The following is a 22,734-nucleotide window of genomic DNA, read 5'->3' as shown; positions in this document are numbered from 1 at the left end:
TGTGGAAAATGGTCCTCATGCATTGAATCTGCCTCTAGGTAGGGGCCATGGGACTGATTTTGAGTCATAAGTCACAGAACTGGGGGGGTGTCATTCAGTTGCCAAAATGCAAAAGTCAGAAAAAAATCTCAAAAGACCAATCTTAGGTCTTACAATAGTGATGTTATGTATAGGAGCAATTGAGGAAGTTACAAATCTTGTGATCTCTGGCCACATGACTCCTGAGCAGTAAGGTATTATAGAAAAACAATCTAGGTGAACAATGGCTGCTTATTGTTGGGAACAAGCTCCCAAATCTGGCCATAAACTGGCCCCAAAACTGGCCATAAACAAAATCTCTGCAGCACTGTGACATGTTCCTGATGGCCATGACACCCACGCTGAAGGCTGTGGGTTTACTAGAATGAGGGCAAGGAACACCTGGCCAACCCAGGGCAAAAACCGCTTAAAGGTGTTCGTAAGCCACAAACAATAGCATGAGCGATCTGTGCCTTAAGGACATGTTCCTGCTGCAGATAACTAGCCAGAGCCCATCCCTTTGTTTCAGCCCATCCCTTTGTTTCCCATTTACTTCCCCAATGCCATGGCAAAAGATCAATGACAACAGCTCTTATTCTCTTCTGACTGGCTTCACTATCCTGAATGGTGTCAAACAAGTGGTTCTTCCCTGCACTGAAATTGGAGTCTATTATGATGGTCTATTGTATACTGAATCATCGGCCCCAATTTTTTGTCCTTCCCTGTATGCACACCCTTTGCCAAGTGGCTTTGCAGTTCCTCCCACAAAAAATTTCTTATCGCCTTGACTTTGGAATTGACCGCATGACTAACTTTGGCATGTTAGCAGCTGTGATGCAAAGGGGGACTTGAAGAGTATTTGTGCAGTGGTGCTTGCCCTCTTGCACTCTGTCACTGCCATAAGAACCCTCCATTCTGGGTAGCAACTCCCTCCATACTGGGTCCTAGGAATACTTTTAGTTGATCTATAATCTATAGAAACAATGCTTATCACTGGCTAGCTGTTAATAAATATATGGGTAAATCTCTGTTTGGGGATCTGAGCTCTGAAGGCTATGAGTCACCTAATTCCCACTCTGTACTATATTTCTGTGTCTTTGTTTTAATTCCTCTAGCACCACTGGGTTAGGGTCTTCACGACCAAGCTGGTCTCAGCAACTTATCATTTAGCTATACCTACATTTTAGCAGAATTCAGGCCCCTTTCATAATCCTAATCTTGTGGCCTTTCATTAGTCTTACAAACATGGTTTCAGTCCCTGAACAATGAGGGGATCAGTTTTAGGAAGGGATTATTATTATTCTGACTTTATAACTAAACTATAAATAAAATTATTCTCATAGTTAGCTTGGCTTTTGCCCAGGAGTGAGTGAGGACAGTCAGCCTGTGAAGCTAGAAGCAAGACAGAGTCAGGCATACTAGACCTCTCTTGCTGTCATAATCTTTGCAAAAATGATTTTAGTAGAAAAAGTATGGGACTATTTTGGTCAGACAGCCCTTGATTAAAATCCTTGTAATTAACATTGGTCTGTTTATCTATAAATAGATATGTTTAAAAACTTGCTTAAAAGGTTGTGAGGATTTAATATAAAGCACAGTGCTTGATATAAGGGTTGCTCAGTAACTATTACCACTGTTTTGGTGAAGACCTAATTCCCAGCAGTTGCTGCATAAAATTTATTGAAGACCAATGGTTTGGACTGATCTCCTGCACAAGGTCCAACAGATCAAACCAAAATGAAGTTACTTTTGCTGAAGTTCCACACTACCAAATAGAAACTAAGTTGTTTATCTGACCTTCCAACAAATGAAAAGAGAGAAAGATAGCCAAATCTTCAAACAGGCCAGTTTTGGCTGACATAAGTAAGCCCCCTCTGCTTTAACCTTAATAAGGAAAGTAAGTTTGAAATGACCAATCTGCTTTTTGTTCTCTGTTTTTGCTTTTTTATGACCTTTTCTGTCTATAAAGCCAATTTCCTCTGTTCAGCTCATGGCAACACTCATTCTACTTTATACAATGAAGTGTTGCCTGATTCTAGAACTCCAAACAAAAGCCAATTAAGATATTTCAACTAAATTTTTTGTAATTTGTCATTTGACACACTTGAGCACCTATTAAATATTACAGCTTTGCCTCAGCCATGCTGTGGAAGTTGGGGAAGGGCCTGTTTTGTGCTTCAGAACGAATTGCTAAGAGGAGCTGTATCTTCACAAGGCCTGAGTGGTGACATTAGGGGCTGTCACTAATAGAACAGAAGACATCTGTGCCTCTAAAAGCAGCAAGTTCATGTGGGTCATTAATAGCTGAGGTAGTGACAGGGCAGCAGAAACAAGGCCTGTCCCTGAGCACAGTTGGGGCAATACCGTTGGGCCCTAGGTAGAGGTGGGAGTGTCACACTGAAGAAAGGAAATTTTTGAGTTAGTTTGGTGGAATTACAAGATATCTTAACTGAGCATCAAAATAACGTGCCCCTGTCTTGCAGTCACATCAGTTATTTTTTTCACTGCATGAAATTAGCTTCTGTTTCATTGATTTAGACTGGATGTTGGAGAAGTGTGAGAAAATGTTGTAGCCTACACTCCCCACCCCCCCTTTTTTTCCCTTTCTTTCAGTAACATCAGAGAACTGGGTAGGTGAGAGTAAGAGAAAGAACACAAGAGTAAAAAATAAAGTATAGCCACAGCTTTTGGAAATAAGAAGAATTTGGGAGCTTGATCATGTTCTTGCTTTTGTTGTTTTCCCCTTCTGCTTCACCTTCCACCAAGCCTACTTCCCCAATGCCATGGCAAAAGATCAATGACAACAGCTCTTATTCTCTTCTGACTGGCTTCACTATCCTGAATGGTGTCAAACAAGTGGTTCTTCCCTGCACTGAAATTGGAGTCTATTATGATGGTCTATTGTATACTGAATCATTGGCCCCAATTTTTTGTCCTTCCCTGTATGCACACCCTTTGCCAAGTGGCTTTGCAATTCCTCCCACAAAAAATTTCTTATCGCCTTGACTTTGGAATTGACCGCATGACTAACTTTGGCATGTTAGCAGCTGTGATGCAAAGGGGGACTTGAAGAGTATTTGTGCAGTGGTGCTTGCCCTCTTGCACTCTGTCACTGCCATAAGAACCCTCCATTCTGGGTAGCAACTCCCTCCATTCTGGGTCCTAGAATGAAAACACCCCAGCACAGATCTAAACTGGCCAGACCCATACATTGAACAGAGTCATTTGGCTGAACCCACTCTGGATCAGCTGACCCCTTGCTAACCTGCAGAGGTGAGCAAATAAATGATTGCTGTTTTAAATCATTGAGCTTTGGGGTGTTTTATAATAGTAGCTGACTGTTTTATAATAGTAGCTGACTAATGCCATATTTCCATAGAAAGGAGGTAGAGAGAAATGTATGCTTTTTTCATAGGAATTCATGTGTCACAGGGGAAATCCTGCTACATCGGGGAATGGAAGAGAGGAGGAGAAGTGATAGGGCCAGAGTGATAATGAGGTTGTGAGAAAAACAAGATAAATCTGGGGGATATTACAAATTAAAGTCAGTTTGGCATGGTGGCTCACACCTGTAATCCCAGCCTGGGCATCATAGCATGATCCATCTCTAAAAAGAAAAAATCGGCCAGGCACAATGACCCATGCCTGTAATCTCAGCACTTGGCAGGGGCCAAGGTGGGTGAATCACCTGAGGTCGGGAGTTCAAGACCATCCTGACTAACATGGTGAACTCCCATCTCTACTAAAAATACAAAAAATTAGCCAGACATAGTGGCAGATGCCTATAATCCCAACTACTTGGGAGGCTGAGGCAGGAAAATCACTTGAACCTAGGAGGCAGAATTTGCAGTCAGCCGAGATCATGCCACTGCACTCCAGCCTTGGCAACAAAGACTCTGTCTCAAAAAAAAAAAAAGCTGGGTTTGGTGGCATGTACCTGTAGTCCCAGCTATGTGGGGTGGGGGCAGGGAGGTTAGGGCTGAGGCAGGAGGATCACTTGAGCCTAGGAGTTCAAGGCTGCAGTGAGCCTTGATCATACTGCTGTACTGCAGCCTGGGTGACAGAGCAAGACCCCTGTCTATAAATAAATAAGTCAGAGGTGTACCGCCCTTAAAGTGTGGGCTGAGCACAGTGATTCCCTTTTAAGGAGCACAGTATAGAAAGTGGGAAAAGAGTAACTTTATAGTGGAAAAACCTGGTAAACATTGCCTCAGTCACATGATCAAGGTTAACATCAGCTGCAATAAGTCATGTTGATAGTATGTACCCTTGGTATGATTTAATGAGAATGGCACTTTAAACTCAGTGGTCTTCCTCCAGAAAACCCATAACCCCAGTCTTGCCATGAGAAAAACATTAGAGAAACCCCAATTAAGGAACATTCTACAAAATAGTTGACTAGTATTTCTCAAAACTGCCAAGATCATCAAATACAAGGAAAGCCTGAGAAATCGCCACAGCCTAAGGTGATATAATAATGTGGTGTTATGTGGTATCCTGGAGGGGATCCTGAACAGAAAGAAAACACTGGGTAAAAACAGAGGAAATCTGAATAAAAGCATAGAATTTAGTTAATTCTAAATGTGTCAGTATTGGTTCATTAGTCATGACAAATGCACTGTATGTAAGACATTAACAACTGGAGAAATGGGGTGTGGAATATATGGGAACCCCATATAACATTTGTAATTTTGCTGTAAACCTAGAACTACTCTAAAATTAAAAGTGTATTTTAAAAAATCAGAAGAAATACTTTATTTAATCCAATTCTCACATCCCCAAGAAGTCTTTTTTTGTTTTGATTTCACTCATTGATACATTCTCCATCTCTTTCTTCAAGACCTGGAAATTCCAGTTCACCTGTTCTTTTCAAGACAGTACCTTCAATTCTCTCTCTCTCTCCCTCTCTGGTTGTTTTTTTTTTTTTTTTTTTTGAGACAGGATCTGGCTCTGTCAGCCAGGCTGGAGTGCAGTGGCATGATCATAGCTCACTGCAACCTCCAGCTCCTGGGCTCAGGTGATCCTTCCACTTCAGCCCCCCGAGTAGTGAGGAGCATAAAACATGCCAGCATGCCTGGCTAATTTTTGTATTTTTATTTTCAATTTTTATATATTTTTAAATTTTTGTATAATAGTAGAGACAGGGTTTCACCATGTTGCCCAGGCTGGTCTCCGACTGATGAGCTTAGGCAATCAACTTGCCTAGGCCTCTCAAAGTCCTGGGATTACAAGCATGAGCCACCATGCTCAGTCCCTTTAATTCTTTTCTTTCCCTTCGTTTGTTCACATGTCACCTGTAATCATTCTTGTAGGCAAGCTGCCTCAGGCAAAGCAAAACAGGGCAGGACAGGGTAGGGCAGTCCTACCAGTCCCACCTACTTACTATCACCTCAACAATTCAAACAGTTGGATAAAATACCATGTCTCTGCTCTGTTGTGGGAAGTCAGGGAAGCTGAATAGAGGGACTGGCTGAAGCCATGGCAGAAGAACCTAAATTGTGAAGATTTGATGGACATTTATTAGTTCCCCAAATTAATACTTCCATAATTTCTTATGCCTGTCTTTACTGCAATCTCTGAACATAAATTGTGAAGAGTTCATGGACATTTATCACTTTCCCAATCAATACTCTTGTGATTTCCTACGCCTGTCTTTAATCTCTTAATCCCCTCATCTTCGTAAACTGAGGATGTATGTCACCTTAGGACCCTGTGATGATTGCATTAACTGCACAAATTGTTTAAACAATATGAAATCTGGGCATCTTGAAAAAAGAACAGGATAACAGCGATGTTCAGGGAACAAGGGAGATAACCATTAGGTCTGGCTGCCTGACAGCTGGGCAGAACAGAGCCATATTTCTCTTCTTTCAAAAGTAAATAGGAGAAATACCGCTGAATTCTTTTTCTCAGCAAGGAACAGCTCTGAGAAAGAGAATGTGTTCCTAGGGGGAGGTCTCTGAAACGGCTGCTCTGGGAATGTCTGTCTTTTATGTAGATAAGGAATGAAATAAACTCCGGTCTCCCATACCAGGCTTATTAGGACAAGGAAATTCCTGCCTAATAAATTTTGGTCAGACAGTTGTCTGCTCTCAAACCCTGTCTCCTGATAAGATATTATCAATGACAATGCATGCCCAAAACTTCATTAGCAATTTTAATTTCACCGCTCTCCTGTGATCTCGCCCTGCCTCCATTTGCCTTGCAATATTTTATTACCTTGTGAAACATGTGATCTCTGTGACCCACACCCTATTCGTACACTCCCTCCCCTTTGAAAATCACTAATAAAAACTTGTTGGTTTTGCGGCTTGGGGGGCACCATGAACTTGCCAACATGTGATGTCTCCCCTGGATACCCAGCTTTAAAATTTCTCTCTTTTGTACTCTTTCCCTTTATTTCTCAGACCGGCTGACACTTAGGGAAATAGAAAAGAACCTATGTGAAATAACGTTGAATTATGAGGGGCTGGTTTTCCTCAGAGTAAAATTACTCTGGAACTGTGAAAACAAGGGGCATTCTTATTTTAGATATTAAAAAATCATAGAACTTAAGAATGTGGCAAGTACTTGGAAAATCTCTCATTTTAAAGATGAAGAGGGTAAGAACCAGAAAAGGTAAGGTTGAAAAGGGTAGGCTCAAATCCATGGTTCCTGCTTTAGAGATCATATGTGCAGTTTATCACACATAATTTTTAGGGAAATAATCACCCAGATCAACTATATTTATTTAAGAAAATATTTAAGCATCTACTTTGGGCAAGGCGTTGTGCTAGATGCTGAAGACAATAGAAACATGGGCAAGAATAGCACCTGTCTCCAAGGAGCTTCCAATGTAGGGATGGGAGGGAAGTAACACCAATATGTGGAATAACTATAATGTGAGCAAGAGTAGCATATGTGCCATAAGAGGTGGTGAGAAAGGTGACATGACATCCAGGCAAAGATATCAAGAAAGGATTCATGGGCGGGATATCATTTGCAGTGGGTTTTGAAGGATGGGTGAGACTTTGGTGGGTAGAGACGGGGTGGCAAGGCATTCTAGACAGAAGAAGAGCAAAAGTCAAGTCAGAAATGTGGGAATATATAGATTGAAGTTGAGGAAGAGCAAATAATTTGGTTTGGTAAGAAAATTCTGCAAGAATAGGCCAGGATACTATGAACAAAGGACTTTGGATGGCTGTAGCTTTGGTATTTAATTCCCTAAGAAATGGGGAATGCCTGTTTGTGCCACTAGCAGAGAAGATATGGGACCTTTACCTGGCTTAGTGTTCTCCAGTTCAGAATGGTGAGAAGGTAGAGCCACCCTTTACCCACAGTGTAGAGGCAGCACATAAGCTAGATTGGATGAAGGCATGTTCTTGAATGAGGTGGAAACACACTGGGAAATCCAAAGTGGTCTTTGAGAATGTGGGGCTGAAGCAGTACAACATAAGCATAGCCAAAAGAATACTTAAATATGAGCCAAGAGGTATGAGACATGCATAGGGGTTAGGCCATAACTGCAGAACTTGCAGCCAGTTTAAGAACAAAGAAGGCCAGGAGATGTCCTGAGCAGTGAGTTATGGAGCAAGAGGAGGGTGAGCTAGGAACTTCAGGAAACTCTACAAACAGGAGGCCCATTAGTTTGGAATACTCTCTTATCCTGATCATCAAGATAGTACATATGGAAATTAACTTAGTATGATAAGTATAAAGTTCCAAAGTGAGTGTCAGAATGAGATGCAGATTTTTTTTTTTTTTAGGAGGTAAATAAAAGTAATCTTTAAATCATTTGAAAAACATGATGTTTATTTGTCCAATACAGACTCAAACTTAAATGCTATGGTTATAATTTCCAAACTTCTGCAAAATTAACATTTATATATACATATGGGTTTTGTTTATAGAACTGTACTTTGCAATCAACAAGTTTTAGAGAACAATATATCTGGTTGCAGTTCCACATATTTGTAGTAAAGACAAAGCCACATAATGTTCATGATGTTAAATCTGGCTCTAAATAACCTAAGGTACAAAATTTTGACCAAATATCAAAATTATAATAATCCAACCTTAAAAATTCAACACATATGAAATTACTTTTCAGAGAGTAAATGTGCTGCTCAATAATTATTTCAATAACCCTTTCTTTTTATGAGTATCTGCAAACTGATCCTTTTCTTTAATCTTCGTGACTCACCAATATTTCAAAGTGACCTTTTTGCTTCCGTGTTACCATTTCAGTACCCAGGGGTTTCTGAGGCAGCATAAATTTGACTTCATAAAAACAGTAGATACTTTAACAGTGGCAGTTTTGAAAGCTGTAAACTCAATAATCACATTAGTTAGTTCAGCAACTATAAAAACATTGAGATTGTGGCACTGCAAGCCAGAATCCCTTTGTGCTTTTAAAATTAAGCTGCATTTACATCTTTTGGGTATTTATCAGCCATCTGTATTTCCCTTATAATAATAAAAGAATATATTTAAAATAAATTTTAAGGTTAAAGGTACTGGGGGGCTTATCTATACTTTTTTTTTAAACAAGGTATAAATCAATTATCTTTTTTCCTTCAGTATTTGGAAGAGCAAAAATTATTTCTGGTCCCTCCTTAGATCAATCAACACCACTTTTCATGACATATAACACCGAAATTTACAGACATCCCTGAAATATTTTTAAGTAAACGAGTGAATCACAGTGGAGTCTCCATCAGTTAACAGTGTAGATCCATTGTTTTTTAAAAAACTGAATATTAAAAGAAAATCTTCAAGCTAAAAACAAAAACAAAACCCTCCTAAGAACTAAAGTCGAGTGTGTGTTGTCAATGATTCGATACTTTTATCCCCTGACTGATTTAGACTCCTCCTCCTCATATTCTAAGATATGTTTGCTGAAATCTTCACGCCAAGCTTTTGGGACGCCTGGGTGAAGAGGCTATGCTACTGTAGCATATAAGGGAATAGTGGCAAGGTTTCTTCCCTAATAGATTTCATATCCAAAGATGAGCAATGAGTCTCACTCCCCTACATTCACCAGCATCTTATCAGGAGATAATACTTGCTGTGCAAATTGGTAACAGCTGATCCTCCAACCCCACGCCACCCCCTCACCCCCTACTGTCAATGTGAGGTTATCATCAGTTTGTCATTATATGCACTGGCCTTTCACTCTTTCAATCACAAAAGCTGTGGCTTACTTTAAAAGGTGGGGGAGGGACAGGGAGAAATGAAAAACCAAGAGTCTGAAGGCATAAAGTCGCATAGCTGCTCTAGTTGGAGTTTGTAAATAGAGAATAGGTTGAATTTAGGTAATCCCAATCTATGAGAGTAAAAAGGCCCCCACAGCAGGCTTTTATCCAGCCAGCTTCTTTGAGACCCTTCATGGGTTTTGAGGTCTACAATGTATGCACTAAAATACCCATACTTCAAAAAGCAATAAGGCAAATAGTATAATCATTATTCCAAAAGTTACAATGGTAGTGTAGGCATACATAGTATAATTTAGTTACAATGTGTGGTACTGTTTCTATTATATAATCATATTAACTGTTTATTTCCTACATAATTATAAATTCAGCTGGGTTTCAGTTGAACACAAAACCATCCTTGTATCACCATTGATAGTTGGCAATAGCTCTTTGATAGCAGTTTTTATTCTGCTGTAGAAATTATCCTTGAACTGAAAAAAGCCCACAATTCAATGTCCAGTCATTAAACACTATCATATTTGTGAAGAGCTTCTTCCAACTTCTGGATCATTTTTTGGAAAAATATTATTTGTTGTAAGAAATGCTGGAGATGCAAATTTTCAAAGGAAATGCTCAAGCATTGGTTTGGATTCACAATTCTAAAAACACCCAACTCATAATAAGGGTATGATGGTTAGTTTTATGGGTCTACTTGGCTAGGCTACTCTACAGTTCTCAATTATTCAATCAAACACTAATCTAGGTGTTGCTGAGAAGGAATTTGGTAGACATAAAGTTCATAGCAGTTGACATTAGGGTCATCATCTAGATAATCTGGATGGGCTGGATTCAATCAGTTGAAAAGCTTGAAAAGCAAAGCTGAGACTTCCCTGAAGAAAAAGCAATTCCACATGTGGAGTGCAGCTGCAGCTCTTGCTTGAAGTTCCAGCCTGCCATTCCTGATGGCTTGCTTTCCAGATCTGACTAGCCAGTCCCCACAATTGCATAAGCCAATTGCTTGGAGTAAATCTTTGACTATGTATCTCGTGTTGGTTCGGTTTCTCTGGTTGAACCCTGAATGAGTTGAAAGAGGAGTGCTCAAGAGACAAGTTAGTGAGGAAGGTTTCTTTGGAGAGAGGTATGCTTTGATTTTTTTTCCCCTCAAATGAGATGGGGCTTCCATGGGACTCTTAAGAATGTGACATGTGCTCTATGAAGTTGGGGGCAGCATGGACTGATAACAGTTTCTGAGGATGAGAGCAGGTGGGCTACCTCCTTTAGCAGATGAGCCACCTAAAACCAGGACAGAGAATTCCAAGTAAAAATATGAATTGAATATACATTGACATTTGTTCTTGCGAAAACTGACTGAAATGATAGTACATGGACTTTGTAAAAAATCATAAGAATAGGAAGCCAAAGAGAGGAAACAACAGGAGCAAGATTTTCTTGGGAAGGAAATAAAAGAGGGATTGAAAAATCTAGCAGAACCTATCAGCATCGTCTGAGTACGTAACCAGCTATTGGAAGAAAAAAATTCTCAATATTCCTTATGGGGACAGCAGAAAATACAAAATTGAACTCCAGATTCCCAAAAGAGGCCGTTGGGTAAGCACAGACATTCACTACTTTAGTGCTGGATTATTCTGAATTTTCAAAAGTGGATATTAGTGTGAGAAGATACAATTAACTTAATAGCACCATAAGAAAAAGCCAAATCAATATCTAGGGGTATTGGTTATGGGTTTGTTTCCTCTCAGCTCCAAATTCACTCTCTGAATTTCCCTGCCTGTGAAAACAGTTCTGGAACCTTCAAAGGTTTTTCCTTTGCCAGCTGGCACGATGCTAAGTTTTGTCAGTGGAAGAGTTCTAGAAAGACATTATAAGAGGCAAAAAGGGGTTTTGCTTTCTGATTCCCTGTGCTCCTCTCAGCAGGCTCCTGCAAGAGTTTAGTGTATGGGGTGTGAGATGTAGCCCCCAGAGGCCAGCAGAACTCCCCGTCCCAACACCGCCCTGGTCTTGAGCAGCTTTGTAGCCTTTGTAGCCCAATGCCTCTGGTGAGCTCCAACAGTTTTCCCCAGCACCCTGGAGGATAAATTTCCGCAAATTCCAGAGGACATGCCACCATAGTGACTTCTGTGCCTTTCCGTGAGCCACAGCCAAGTTCTCTCCAACAAAGTCTGGCTCTCAGCCCAGTGCAGGGGCTTTTCCTTGGATGCTCCATCTCACCTAACAGACCTAGGGATAGTGGCTGCTCCTTATACCTTCTATTCCTGTATTCTTTAGAATTCTCTCTTGACTAGTCAATCCAGGTACACCCATCTCATCATTTAATGCATGATTCTTTATATTAAACCTTTCCTGTTTAAATTACTATGTGTTTCCTCTATCCTGGAAAGATGAATTCAGATTGAGACAAGAAGAAAAAGGTAGCAAACTAGATATACATTAAATTTTTAGAATTTTACTTTTTTGTTTTGTTTTTTGATTTTGAGATGGAGTCTCCCTCTGTCACCTAGGCTGGAGTGCAATGGCGCAATCTTAGCTCACTGCAACCTCTGCCTCCCGGGTTCAAGTGATTCTCCTGCCTCAGCCTCCCGAGTAGCTGAGACTACAGGTGCGTGCCACCATGGCCAGCTAATTTTTTGTATTTTCAGTAGAGACGGGGTTTCACCATGTTGGCCAGGCTGGTCTTAAACTCCTGGCCTCAAGCGATACACCCCACTCGGCCTCCCAAAGTGCTAGAGTTACATGGTGAACCACCGCCCTAGCCTAGAATTTTACTCTGAAAGTACAAATGGAATAATTTGTATAAATCTGTTTGAGTCTGCCAGTGCTACATTTAAAAACTGTCCTCTTCTCCTGTCAAGTTCTTAAAAGGTTGCCGAGTGAGACTAAAGTATTGCCTATATTCCTGCTAAGAGTCAAAGTAAAGGACATGGTCCAGGTGTGTACAGTATCAGTGGGCTTCCTAACGCTAAACCTCTGAATTGCAGACTCACCCTCCCAGGCACAGGCAAGGGTGCACCAGGACAAGCCTCTTTCAGAAGGGCAGGGCTGGTACTCCAAGCTTACTACACGGTAAGGGAAACAGCCTGGCGGTAGCTCCCAAGACAGAGGAGAATGGGCTGGGCCACAACTTCCTGGTTTCTTCTTCCAACCCTTAAATTAGGTAAATCAGTCTTTCCTCTTGGAAAAGGAGGGAGTAAGTGGGTATGGAAAGGCCAGGAGTATTTTACAATGATGCTCTCCATGTGTCACTCCCTTCAACAAGGTCCAAGCCATATTCATATTACTTTTCTGGATTTCACAAGGATGGATAAAAAACACAGGTATAGTTGGATTATAACACATATCAGTCAAAATCCCATCTTCATAATCTCCTAGGCCTATATCTGTCAAGAAATAACATTAGAGTTTTTTTTTTTTTTAAGAGTTTGGTTTTCTATTGAACATGTTACAAAAGAGATTTCATCAACAAAAGACTGAAGCCCATACATCATCAGACTCCTTGGATTGTTCTTTCCTTGATTCCACTTCCTTCTCTTCAGCTTGGGCTGCAGTGGTGGAGAAAGCAGGACCTCCCACTGGTGCAGCACCAGGTGCTGGAAAAGGTCCACCAGCCTCTCCATCACATCTGAGGCTCCTGATGTTGACATTGTCCAGGGCCTCTGCAAACAAGCCAGGCCAGAAACATTCAACATTTCCACCAGCTACTTTAATGGTGGTATTTATCTTATCTTCCATGATGGTCACCTCATCATGCAGAATGGGGCCTGGGTAGATGCAGGTGAGCTCAGAGACAGAGTCCATGGTGCAGGCGAGTATGGGGCTGATGCTGCTGGGAGTGGTGCTCATTGTCAGATCAAGTGAGGGCCTCACTCCAAGTCAGCTTTAGCTTCCTTGGAAGAACTCAGCACCTTGGCAGCAGATGACAAAAGGATTTTTGTTCATTCATTTGCATGTTTTTTTTTTTTAACATAAAATTATGTACAGAAATTTCAAAAGGTGCAACCATAGACAGAATTAGACATGGTTAGACAGTCATTGTATCAGACACCAATTCCAACTTGTTTAAACAGAAAAAGGATTTATGAAAATGATACTGGGCATCTCAGAATTTCTAAGAAGGCTGAAGAACCAGGTCTAGAAAATGGGCAGAAAGGAAGGGTTGCTGGTCATTCAGCACAGCAGCTGTCCTGATAATCATGCCAGTCAGGAAAGACCTATCCCCTCTGCAGGATACTGGTGCTGTGGCTTGCATCACTGGTCCTGAATACTCTCCTGGCCTTTGCCCCTAGATAACAGACAGGGCAGACAGGGCAGCCATGGCAGCCATTGTCAGAAAAAACTGTCCACTTGGCTTGCTTCTTTCCAACACTAGCTTCAGATTCAAAGTTCCACTTAGGCACATCTGACTGGCTAAACCCAGGTCATGTGCTTTCTTTCCAACTGTTAGGTGATCTGGGAAAGTGATTATCTGTTGCTCCCATCTTCTTATTGTGGAAGGAAGACAGCAAGAAATGTTCATAGGGAATTCTCTAAATATAGAAAAGAGATCCACATACTAAGAAGTCAAGAGAAAAAAGGGCAAATGTGCACTACACCTATTTGTGGCTTTAGTGCAAGTAGCCACATGTTTGCACGGATTAAAACAGGTCATGCTGGCCTGGTGTGGTGGCTCAGCCTGTAATCCCAGTACTTTGGGAGGCCAAGGGGGGCAGATCACTTGAGATCAGGAGTTTGAGACCAGTCTGGCCAACATGGGGAAACCCCATCTCTACTAAAAATACAAAAATTAGCCGGGTGTGATGACAGGCACCTTGTGGCAGCCTCAGGGGTGAGAAATCAGAACCCACCCAGTGCGAGGAATAACCCAAGCTCTCAGTAACGTGAAAAAAAATAAACTGGCCAGCAACCTAGCTTAAAGGATTCTCACATACTGCAGCGATGATTCTGTGCACAAACCAAGGAAAGAGAAGCTATGGGAGCTGGTAAAGTATTTCCTTGGTGGTTGGGACCAAGAAAACCACAGTGGGGCAGTGAAGTATTCCTTGGTCGGGGTAGTTTAGAGGTTACAAAGAGGTGAGACATCCTTATTGCGGGGGATTGAACCTCACACAAACCTCCAGTAGTAGAAAAGGCAAGAGATTTCCAGTGGGGGAAATTGAGCCTCACCCCAAAAGGCAAGAAATTTCCAGTGGGGGAATTTGAGCCTCACCCCAAAAGGCAAGAAATTTTCAATGGGGGAAATTGAGCCTCACCTCAAAAGGTGGTATAATTCGTAGGGCTGCTATGGTAGTTTGGGAATGTGAGCACCCTCCCAGTGAAAACATTCCTACCACGGACCAGAAATTCCCCACCTGAGACCCCCAGTGGGACAATAACAATGCAGATCACCAGGAAAATATGCAGGACCTAAGGAAGATGATAATAAAAGGAATTTGGGAATCAGTACCCTAAACCGAAAATCTTTCCAAAGCACTTGATATACAACAGGAAAAGGATGAAGGGCCTATGAGATTCCTAGACAGACTGAGGGAGCAAATGAGGCAATATACAGGCCTCAATTTGGATGATCCCATTGGACAAGGAATGTCAAAACTCCAATTTGTCACTAAATTGGAGTGAGTCTGTTGGTCAGACGTTTCAAAAAAGTTTCAAAAGATAGACAATTGGGAAGATTGCCCCCTAAATGAGCTTCTCAGGGGAGCTCAGAAAGTATACACGAAAAGGGATGAAGAAAAACAGAAACAAAAGACAAAACTTATGTTTTCACCTTCCAGCAAATGACTCCAAACCCAAGTACTTCTAGACAGAGCTTCCAGGGAGCCAGAAACTATAAAGGGTCCGAACCCTCTTTTAAAGGAAGCCCAGCTTCCATCTAGAGGATCAAGGTCCTTGTCTACCAGGCCCCCTAAAGAGTATGGGGGAACAGGGTTAAAGAATCCTAGAATTAAGAGGGAGGAAGGACAAGATAGGTGCTATAGATGTGGAAGAACAGGCCACTTCAAGAGAAGATGTCCTGAATTAAGAAAGGAGAAAGAAGCCCTTCCACTCATGACTTTCAAGGAAGAATAGGGGTGTCTCTTTTATCTTGAGTCCCACCAGGAGCCCTTGATAAATTTGGAGGTGGGACCTAAACATGAGCTTATCACCTTTTTAGTTGATTCAGGGTCTGCTCGCTCTTCTGTTTGTTTCCTCGCATCTAATGTTGTCCCCTCCTCAGAGGAACTTTTAGTCTCCAGGGTTAAAGGGAAAGGATTTAGAGCAAAAATTTTATAAAGCACAGAAGTTAGATACCAGGATCACTCAGCTTGTATTTGGTTCTTATTAATCCCTGAAGCAGGAATTAATTTACTGGGGAAGGATTTAATGTTAAAGTTGGACATAGGTCTACAAGTCAGCCCAAGAGGATTCCTCATCTCATTAAACCTACTCACTGTCAGGTCTCTGAGCCAAAGTTCAGCCATTGTAACCCCAGTAACCTGCACATATATGTCCAGGTGGCCTGCAGGAGCCAAGAAGTCTGGGGCAACCCAAAACTACTAAAGAAGTGAAACAGCAAGCTCCTGTCTCAACTGATTGACCAACCTTATGACATTCCATTATGACTTGTTCCTGCCCTGTCCCAACTGATTGATCAACCTCATGACATTCTTCTGGACAATGAGTCTTATGATCTCCCCACCATACACGTTGTGACTCCCTCCTCTGCTGACAATAGATAACCACCTTTAACTGTAACTTTCCACTGCTTACCCCAGTCTATAAAACTGCCCCACCCCTATCTCCCTTTGCTGACTCTCTTTTTGGACTCAGCCCACTTGCACTGAAGTGAAATAGGCAGCCTTGTTGCTCACACAAAGCCTGCTGGTGGACTCTCTTCACACAGACGTACAGACGTGCTTGACATTTGGTGCCATGACTCGGATCAGGGGACCTCCCTTGGGAGATCAATCCTGTCTTCCTGCTCTTTGCTCCATGAGAAAATCCACCTATGGCCTCAGGTCCTCAGACTGGCCCAAGAAACACCTCACCAACTTTAAATTGGGTAAGAGGCCTTTTTACTCTCTTCTCCAACCTCTCTCACTATCCCTCAACCTCTTTCTCCTTCAATTTCAGTGCCACCCTCAATCTCTCCCTTCCCTTAATTTCAGTTCCTTTCCTTTTCTGGTAGAGACAGAGGAGATGCACTTTATTTGTGAATCCAAAACTCCAGTTCCAGTCAAGGAGTCATGAAGACAGTCTTCCCTTGGTGTCTAATCACCATGAGGATGCCTGCCTGATTATTCACCCTCATTCCAGAGGTGTTAGATCACCGCAGGCATACCTGCCTTGATCCTCCACCTTGATGGCAAGTGCCACCTCCTCTGGGTTTCAAGGACCACCCCCCTCTCTCCGTGTCTCTATCCCTCTTTTCTCTAAACTTACCTTTTTACTATAGGCAACCTTCTGCCCTCCATTCCTCCTTCTTCCCCCTTAGCCTGTGTTCTTAAAAACTTGAAACCTCTTCAACTCTCACCTGATCTAAAACCTAAGCGACCTATTTTCTTCTGCAACACCGTTTGGCCCCAATATAAACTTGATAATGGCTCTAAATGGCCAGAAAACAGCACTTTTGATTTCTCCATCCTACAAGATCTAGATAATTTTGTCAAAAAATGGGCAAATGGTCTAAGAGGACTGACGTTCAGGCACTTCTTTTACACATTGGTCCCTCCCTAGTCTCTGCTCCCAATGCGACTCATCCCAAATCTTTCTTCTTTCTCTCCTGTCTGTTCTTTCAGTCTCCACCCCAAGCTCTGAGTCCTTTAAATCTTCCTTTTCTATGGACCCACCTGACCTCTCCCCTCCTCCCCAGGCTGCTCCTTGCCAGGCCAAGCCAGGTCCCAATTCTTTGTCAACCTCTGCTCCCCTACCCTATAATCCTTCTATCACCTCCCCTCCTCACACCCGGTCTGGCTTACAGTTTCATTCTGTGACTAGCCATCCCCCACCTGCCCAACAATTTCCTCTTAGAGAGGTGGCTGGAACTGAAGGCATAGTCAAGGTTAATGTTCCTTTTTCTTCATGTGACCTCTCCCAAATCAGTTAGCATTTAGGGTCTTTTTCATCAAATATAAAAACCCAGCCCAGTTCATTGCCCATTTGGCAACAACCCTTAGATGCTTTACCACCCTAGACCCAGAGAGGCCAGAAGGCTGTCTTATTCTCAATATGCATTTTATTATCCAATCTGCTCCTGACATTAGAAAAAGCTCCAAAAATTGGATTCTGGTCCTCAAACTCCACAACAGGACTTAATTAACCTCGCCTTCAAGATGTACAATAATAAAAAAGACGCAGCCAAATGGTAACATATTTCTGAGTTGCAGTTACTTGTCTCTGCTATGAGAGAAACCCCAGCTATATCTCCAGCATGCAAGAACTTCAAAACGCCTAAACCACAGTGGTGAGGCATTCCTCCAGGATCTCCTCCCCAAGGATCTTGCTTCAAGTGCCGAAAATCTGGCCACTGGCCAAGGAATGCCGGCAGCTCGAGATTCCTCCTAACCCAAGTCCCATCTGTGTGGGACCCCACTGGAAATTGGACTGTCCAACTCACCCGGCAGCCACTCCCAGAACCCCTAGAACTCTGGCCCAAGGCTCTCTGACTGACTCCTTCCCAGATCTTCTCGGCTTAGCGGCTGAAGACTACCATTGCCTGATCACCTAGGAAGGCTCCTGGACCATCCCAGACACTTTGAGTAACTCTTACAGTGGAAGGTAAATCCATCGTCCCCTTCTTAATCAATACGGAGGCTACCCACTCCACATTGCCTTCTTTTCAAGGGCCTGTTTCCATGCCTCCATAACTGTTCTGGATATTGATAGCTAGGCTTCTAAACCTCTTAAAACTCCCCAACTTTGGTGCCAACTTGGACAACTTTTTTTATGCACCTCTTTTTAGTTATCCCCATGTGCCCAGTTCCCTTATTAGGTCAAAATGTTTTAACAAAATTATCCACTACCCTGATTATTCCTGGACTACAGTCACATCTCATTGCTGCCCTTCTTCCCAACCCAAATCCTCCTTCGCATCTTCCTCTTGTATACCCCCACCTTAACCCACAGGTATGGGACACCTCTACTCCCTCCCTGGCAACGAATCACACACCCATTACTATCCCATTAAAACCTAATCACCCTTAACCTGCTCAATGCCAGTATCCCATCTCACAACAGGCTTTAAGGGTTACTTAAACCCTTAAACTCGCCCTTATAACTCGCCGACTATAGCATGGACTTCTAAAGTGCACAAAATCTCCTTACAATTCCCCCATTTTACCTGTCCAAAAACCAGACAAGTCTTACAGGTTGGTTCAGGATCTGCGCCTTATCAACCAAATTGTTTTGCCTATCCAACCTGTGTTGCCCAACCTGTACACTCTTTTGTCCTCGATACCTCCCTCCACAACTCACTATTCCATTCTTGATCTTAAAGATGCTTTTTCACTATTCCCCTGCACCCCTCATCCCAGCCTCTCTTTGCTTTTACCTGGACTGACCCTGACACCCATCAGTCCCAGCAGCTTACCTGGGCTGTACTGCTGCAAGGCTTCCTACTTACTCTCCCACTGAAGTTTCCACCTATCAATCCCTCCCCACTCAAGGCAAATGGTTCTTAGACCAAGGAAAATACCTCCTTCCAGCTTCACAGGCTCATTCCATTCTATCATCCTTTCATAACCTCTTCCATGTAAGTTACAAGCCATTAGCCTACCTCTTAAAACTTCTCATTTCTGGCCAGGCGTGGTGGCTCACACCTGTAATCCCAGCACTTTGGGAGGCCGAGGTGGGTGGATCATGAGGTCAGGAGATCGAGATCATCCTGGCTAACACAGTGAAACCCCATCTCTACTAAAAAAAAGAAAAGTACAAAAAATTAGTCAGGCATGATGGTGGGTGCCTGTAGTCCCAGCTACTCAGGAGGCTGAGGCAGTAGAATGGATGAACCTGGGAGGCAGAGCTTATAGAGAGCCAAGACCACATCACTGCACTCCATCCTGGGTGACAGAGTGAGACTCCATCTCAAAATAAAAAAAAACAACAACCACCAAAAAAAAAAAAAAAACTTCTCATTTCCTTTAAGACATTACCCTGCATTGAGGTCCGTTCCAAGATGGCCAAATAGGAACAGCTCCAGTCTGCAGTTCCCAGCATGATTGACATAGAAGACAGGTGATTTCTGCATTTCCAACTGAGGTATCTTGTTCATCTCACTGGGACTGGTTGGACAGTGGGTACAGCCCATGGAGGGTGAGCCAAAGCAGGGCAGGGCACTGCCTCACCCAGGAAGTGTGAGGGGTCAGGGGATTTCCATTTCCTAGCCAAGGGAAGCCGTGACAGACTGTACCTGGAAAATCAGGACATTGCCTCTCAAATACTGTGCTTTTCCAACAGTCTTAGAAAAGGAAACAACAGGAGATTATATCCCGTGCCCAGCCCAGCAGGTCCCACAGAGGCTTGCTCACTGCTAGCACAGCAGTCCAAGATTGAACTGTGGGGTGGCAGCCTGGCTGGGGGAGGGGCATCCACCATTGCTGAGGCTTGAGTAGATAAACAAAGCAGTCAAGAAACTCGAACTGGGTGGAGCCCACTGCAGCTCAACTAGGCCTGCCTGCCTCTGTAGACTTCACCTCTGGGGGCAGGGCATAGCTGAACAAAAGGCAGCAGAAACTTCTGAGACTTAAATGTCCCAGTTTTACAGCTCTGAAGAGAGCAGTGGTTCTCCCAGCACGGTGTTTGAGCTCTGAGAACAGAGAGACTGCCTCCTCAAGTGGGTCCCTGACCCCCGAGTAGCTTAACTGGGAGACACCTCCCACTAGGGGCCAACTGATACCTCATATAGCCAGGCGCCCCTCTGAGACGCAGCTTCCAGAAGAAGGATCAGGCAGCGATATTTGCTGTTCTGCAATATTTGCTGTTCTGCAGCCTACGCTGGTGATACCCAGGCAAACAGATCTGGAGTGGACCTCCAGCAAACTCCAACAGACCTGCAGCTGAGGAACCTGACTGTTAGAAGGAAAACTAACAAACAGAAAGGAATAGCATCAACATCAACAAAAAGGACACCCACACCAAAACCCCATCTGTAGGTCACCATCGTCATACAACAAAGGAAGATAAAACCACAGAGATCAGGAGAAACCAGAGCAGAAAAGCTGAAAATTCTAAAAACCAGAGTGCCCCTTCTCCAAAGGATCGCAGCTCCTCATCAGCAATGGAACAAAGATGGACAGAGAATGACTCTGATGAGTTGGCAGAAGTAGGCTTCAGAAGGTTGGTAATAACAAACTTCTCTGAGCTAAAGGAGGATGTTCGACCCATCGCAAGGAAGCTAAAAAACTTGAAAAAGATTAGGCTTTTCAAAAGAAGACCTTAAATGACCTGATGGAGCTAAAAACCATGGCACGAGAACTACGTGATGCATGCACAAGCTTCAGTAGCTGATTTGATCAAGTGGAAGAAAAGGTATCAGTGATTGAAGATCAAATTAATGAAATGAAGTGAGAAGAGAAGTTTAAAGAAAAGAGAGTAAAAAGAAACAAACAAAGCCTCCAAGATATGTGGGACTATGTGAAAAGACCAAATCTATGTCTGATTGGTGTACCTGAAAGTGATGGGGAGAATGGAACCAAGCTGGAAAACACTCTGTAGGATATTATCCAGGAGAACTTCCCCAACCTAGCAAGGCAGGACAACATTCAAATTCAGGAAATACAGAGAATACCACAAATATACTCCTCGAGAAGAGCAACCACAAGACACAAAATTGTCAGATTCACCAAAGTTGAAATGAAGCAAAAAATGTTAAGGGCAGCCAGAGAGAAAGGTCGTGTTACCCACAAAGGGCAGCCCATCAGACTAACAGCGGATCTCTCAGCAGAAACTCTACAAGCCAGAAGAGAGTGGGGGCCGGCCAATATTCAACATTTTCAAAGAAAGGAATTTTCAACCCAGAATTTCATATCCAGTCAAACTAAGCTTCATAAGTGATGGAGAAATAAAATCCTTTACAGACAAGCAAATGCTGAGAGATTTTGTCACCACCAGGCCTGCCTTACAAGAGACCCTGAAGGAAGCACTAAACATGGAAAAGAACAACCGGTAACAGCCACTGCAAAAACATACCAAAGTGTAAAGACCATCAATGATAGGAAGAAACTGCATCAACTGATGGGCAAAACAACCAGCTAACATTATAATGACAGTATCAAATTCACACATAACAACATCAACTTTAAATGTAAATGGGCTAAATGCCCCAATTAAAAGAAATAGACTGGCAAATTGAATAAAGAGTCAAGACCCATCAGTGTGCTGTATTCAGGAGACTCATCTCACATGCAGAGACACATATAGGCTCAAAATAAAGGGATGGAGGAAGATCTACCAAGCACATGGAAAGCAAAAAGAAGCAGAGGTTGCAATACCAGTCTCTGATAAAACAGACTTTAAACCAACAAAGATCAAAAGAGACAAAGAAGGCCATTACATAATGGTAAAGGGATTAATTCAACAAGAAGAGCTAACTATCCTAAATATATATGCACCCAATAGAGGAGCACCCATATTCATAAAGCAAGTCCTTAGAGACCTACAAAGAGACTTAGACTCCCACACAATAATAATGGGAGACTTTAACACTCCACTGTCGACATTAGACAGATCAATGAGACAGAAAGTTAACAAGGATATCCAGGACTTGAACTCAGCTCTGCACCAAGCAGACCTAATAGACATCTACAGAACTCTCCACCCCAAATCAACAGAATATACATTCTTCTCAGCACCATTTTGCACTTGTTCCAAAATTGACCACATAGTTGGAAGTAAAGTACTCCTCAGCAAATGTAAAAGAACAGAAATCAAAACAAACTGTCTCTGAGACCACAGTGCAATCAAACTGGAACTCAGGATTAAGAACGTCACTCAAAACCGCTCAACTACATGGCAACTGAACAACCTGCTCCTGAGTGACCACTGGGTACATAACAAAATGAAGGCAGAAATAAAGATGTTCTTTGAAACCAATGAGAACAAAGACACAACATACCAGAATCTCTGGGACACATTTAAAGCAATGTGTAGAGGGAAATTTATAGCACTAAATGCCCACAAGAGAAAGCTGGAAAGATCTAAAATTGACACCCTAACATCACAATTAAAAGATCTAGAGAAGCAAGAGCAAATACATTCAAAAGCTAGCAGAAGGCAAGAAATAACTAAGATCATAGCAGAACCGAAGGAGATAGAGACACAACAAACCCTTCAAAAAATCAATGAATCCAGGAGCTGTTTTTTTTTTTTTTGAAAAGATCAACAAAATTGATAGATTGCTAGCAAGAATAATAAAGAAGAGAGAAAAATCAAATAGACACATTAAAAATGATAAAGGGAATATCATCACCAATCCCTCAAGAATACAAACTGCCATCAGAGAATAATATAAACACCTCTATGCAAACAAACTAGAAAATCTAGAAGAAATGGCTAA

The 22,734-nt window shown here is 42.4% G+C and overlaps 1 protein-coding gene across 1 annotated transcript; it reads right to left on the bottom strand.

The window, feature by feature from the left end:
* Positions 1 to 12,665: 12,665 nt before the first annotated feature.
* On the bottom strand, positions 12,666 to 13,004 carry LOC117066053 (60S acidic ribosomal protein P1-like). The gene has a single exon (XM_033181543.1). It carries the CDS (start codon positions 13,002 to 13,004, stop codon positions 12,666 to 12,668), a length of 339 nt encoding a protein of 112 aa, XP_033037434.1.
* Positions 13,005 to 22,734: the final 9,730 nt, after the last annotated feature.

The sequence above is a fragment of the Trachypithecus francoisi genome, unplaced genomic scaffold (assembly GCF_009764315.1).
Source record: "Trachypithecus francoisi isolate TF-2019V2 unplaced genomic scaffold, Tfra_2.0 Lachesis_group2, whole genome shotgun sequence".
NCBI lineage: Eukaryota > Metazoa > Chordata > Mammalia > Primates > Cercopithecidae > Trachypithecus > Trachypithecus francoisi.
This window is presented reverse-complemented; position numbering and strand designations above follow the sequence as displayed.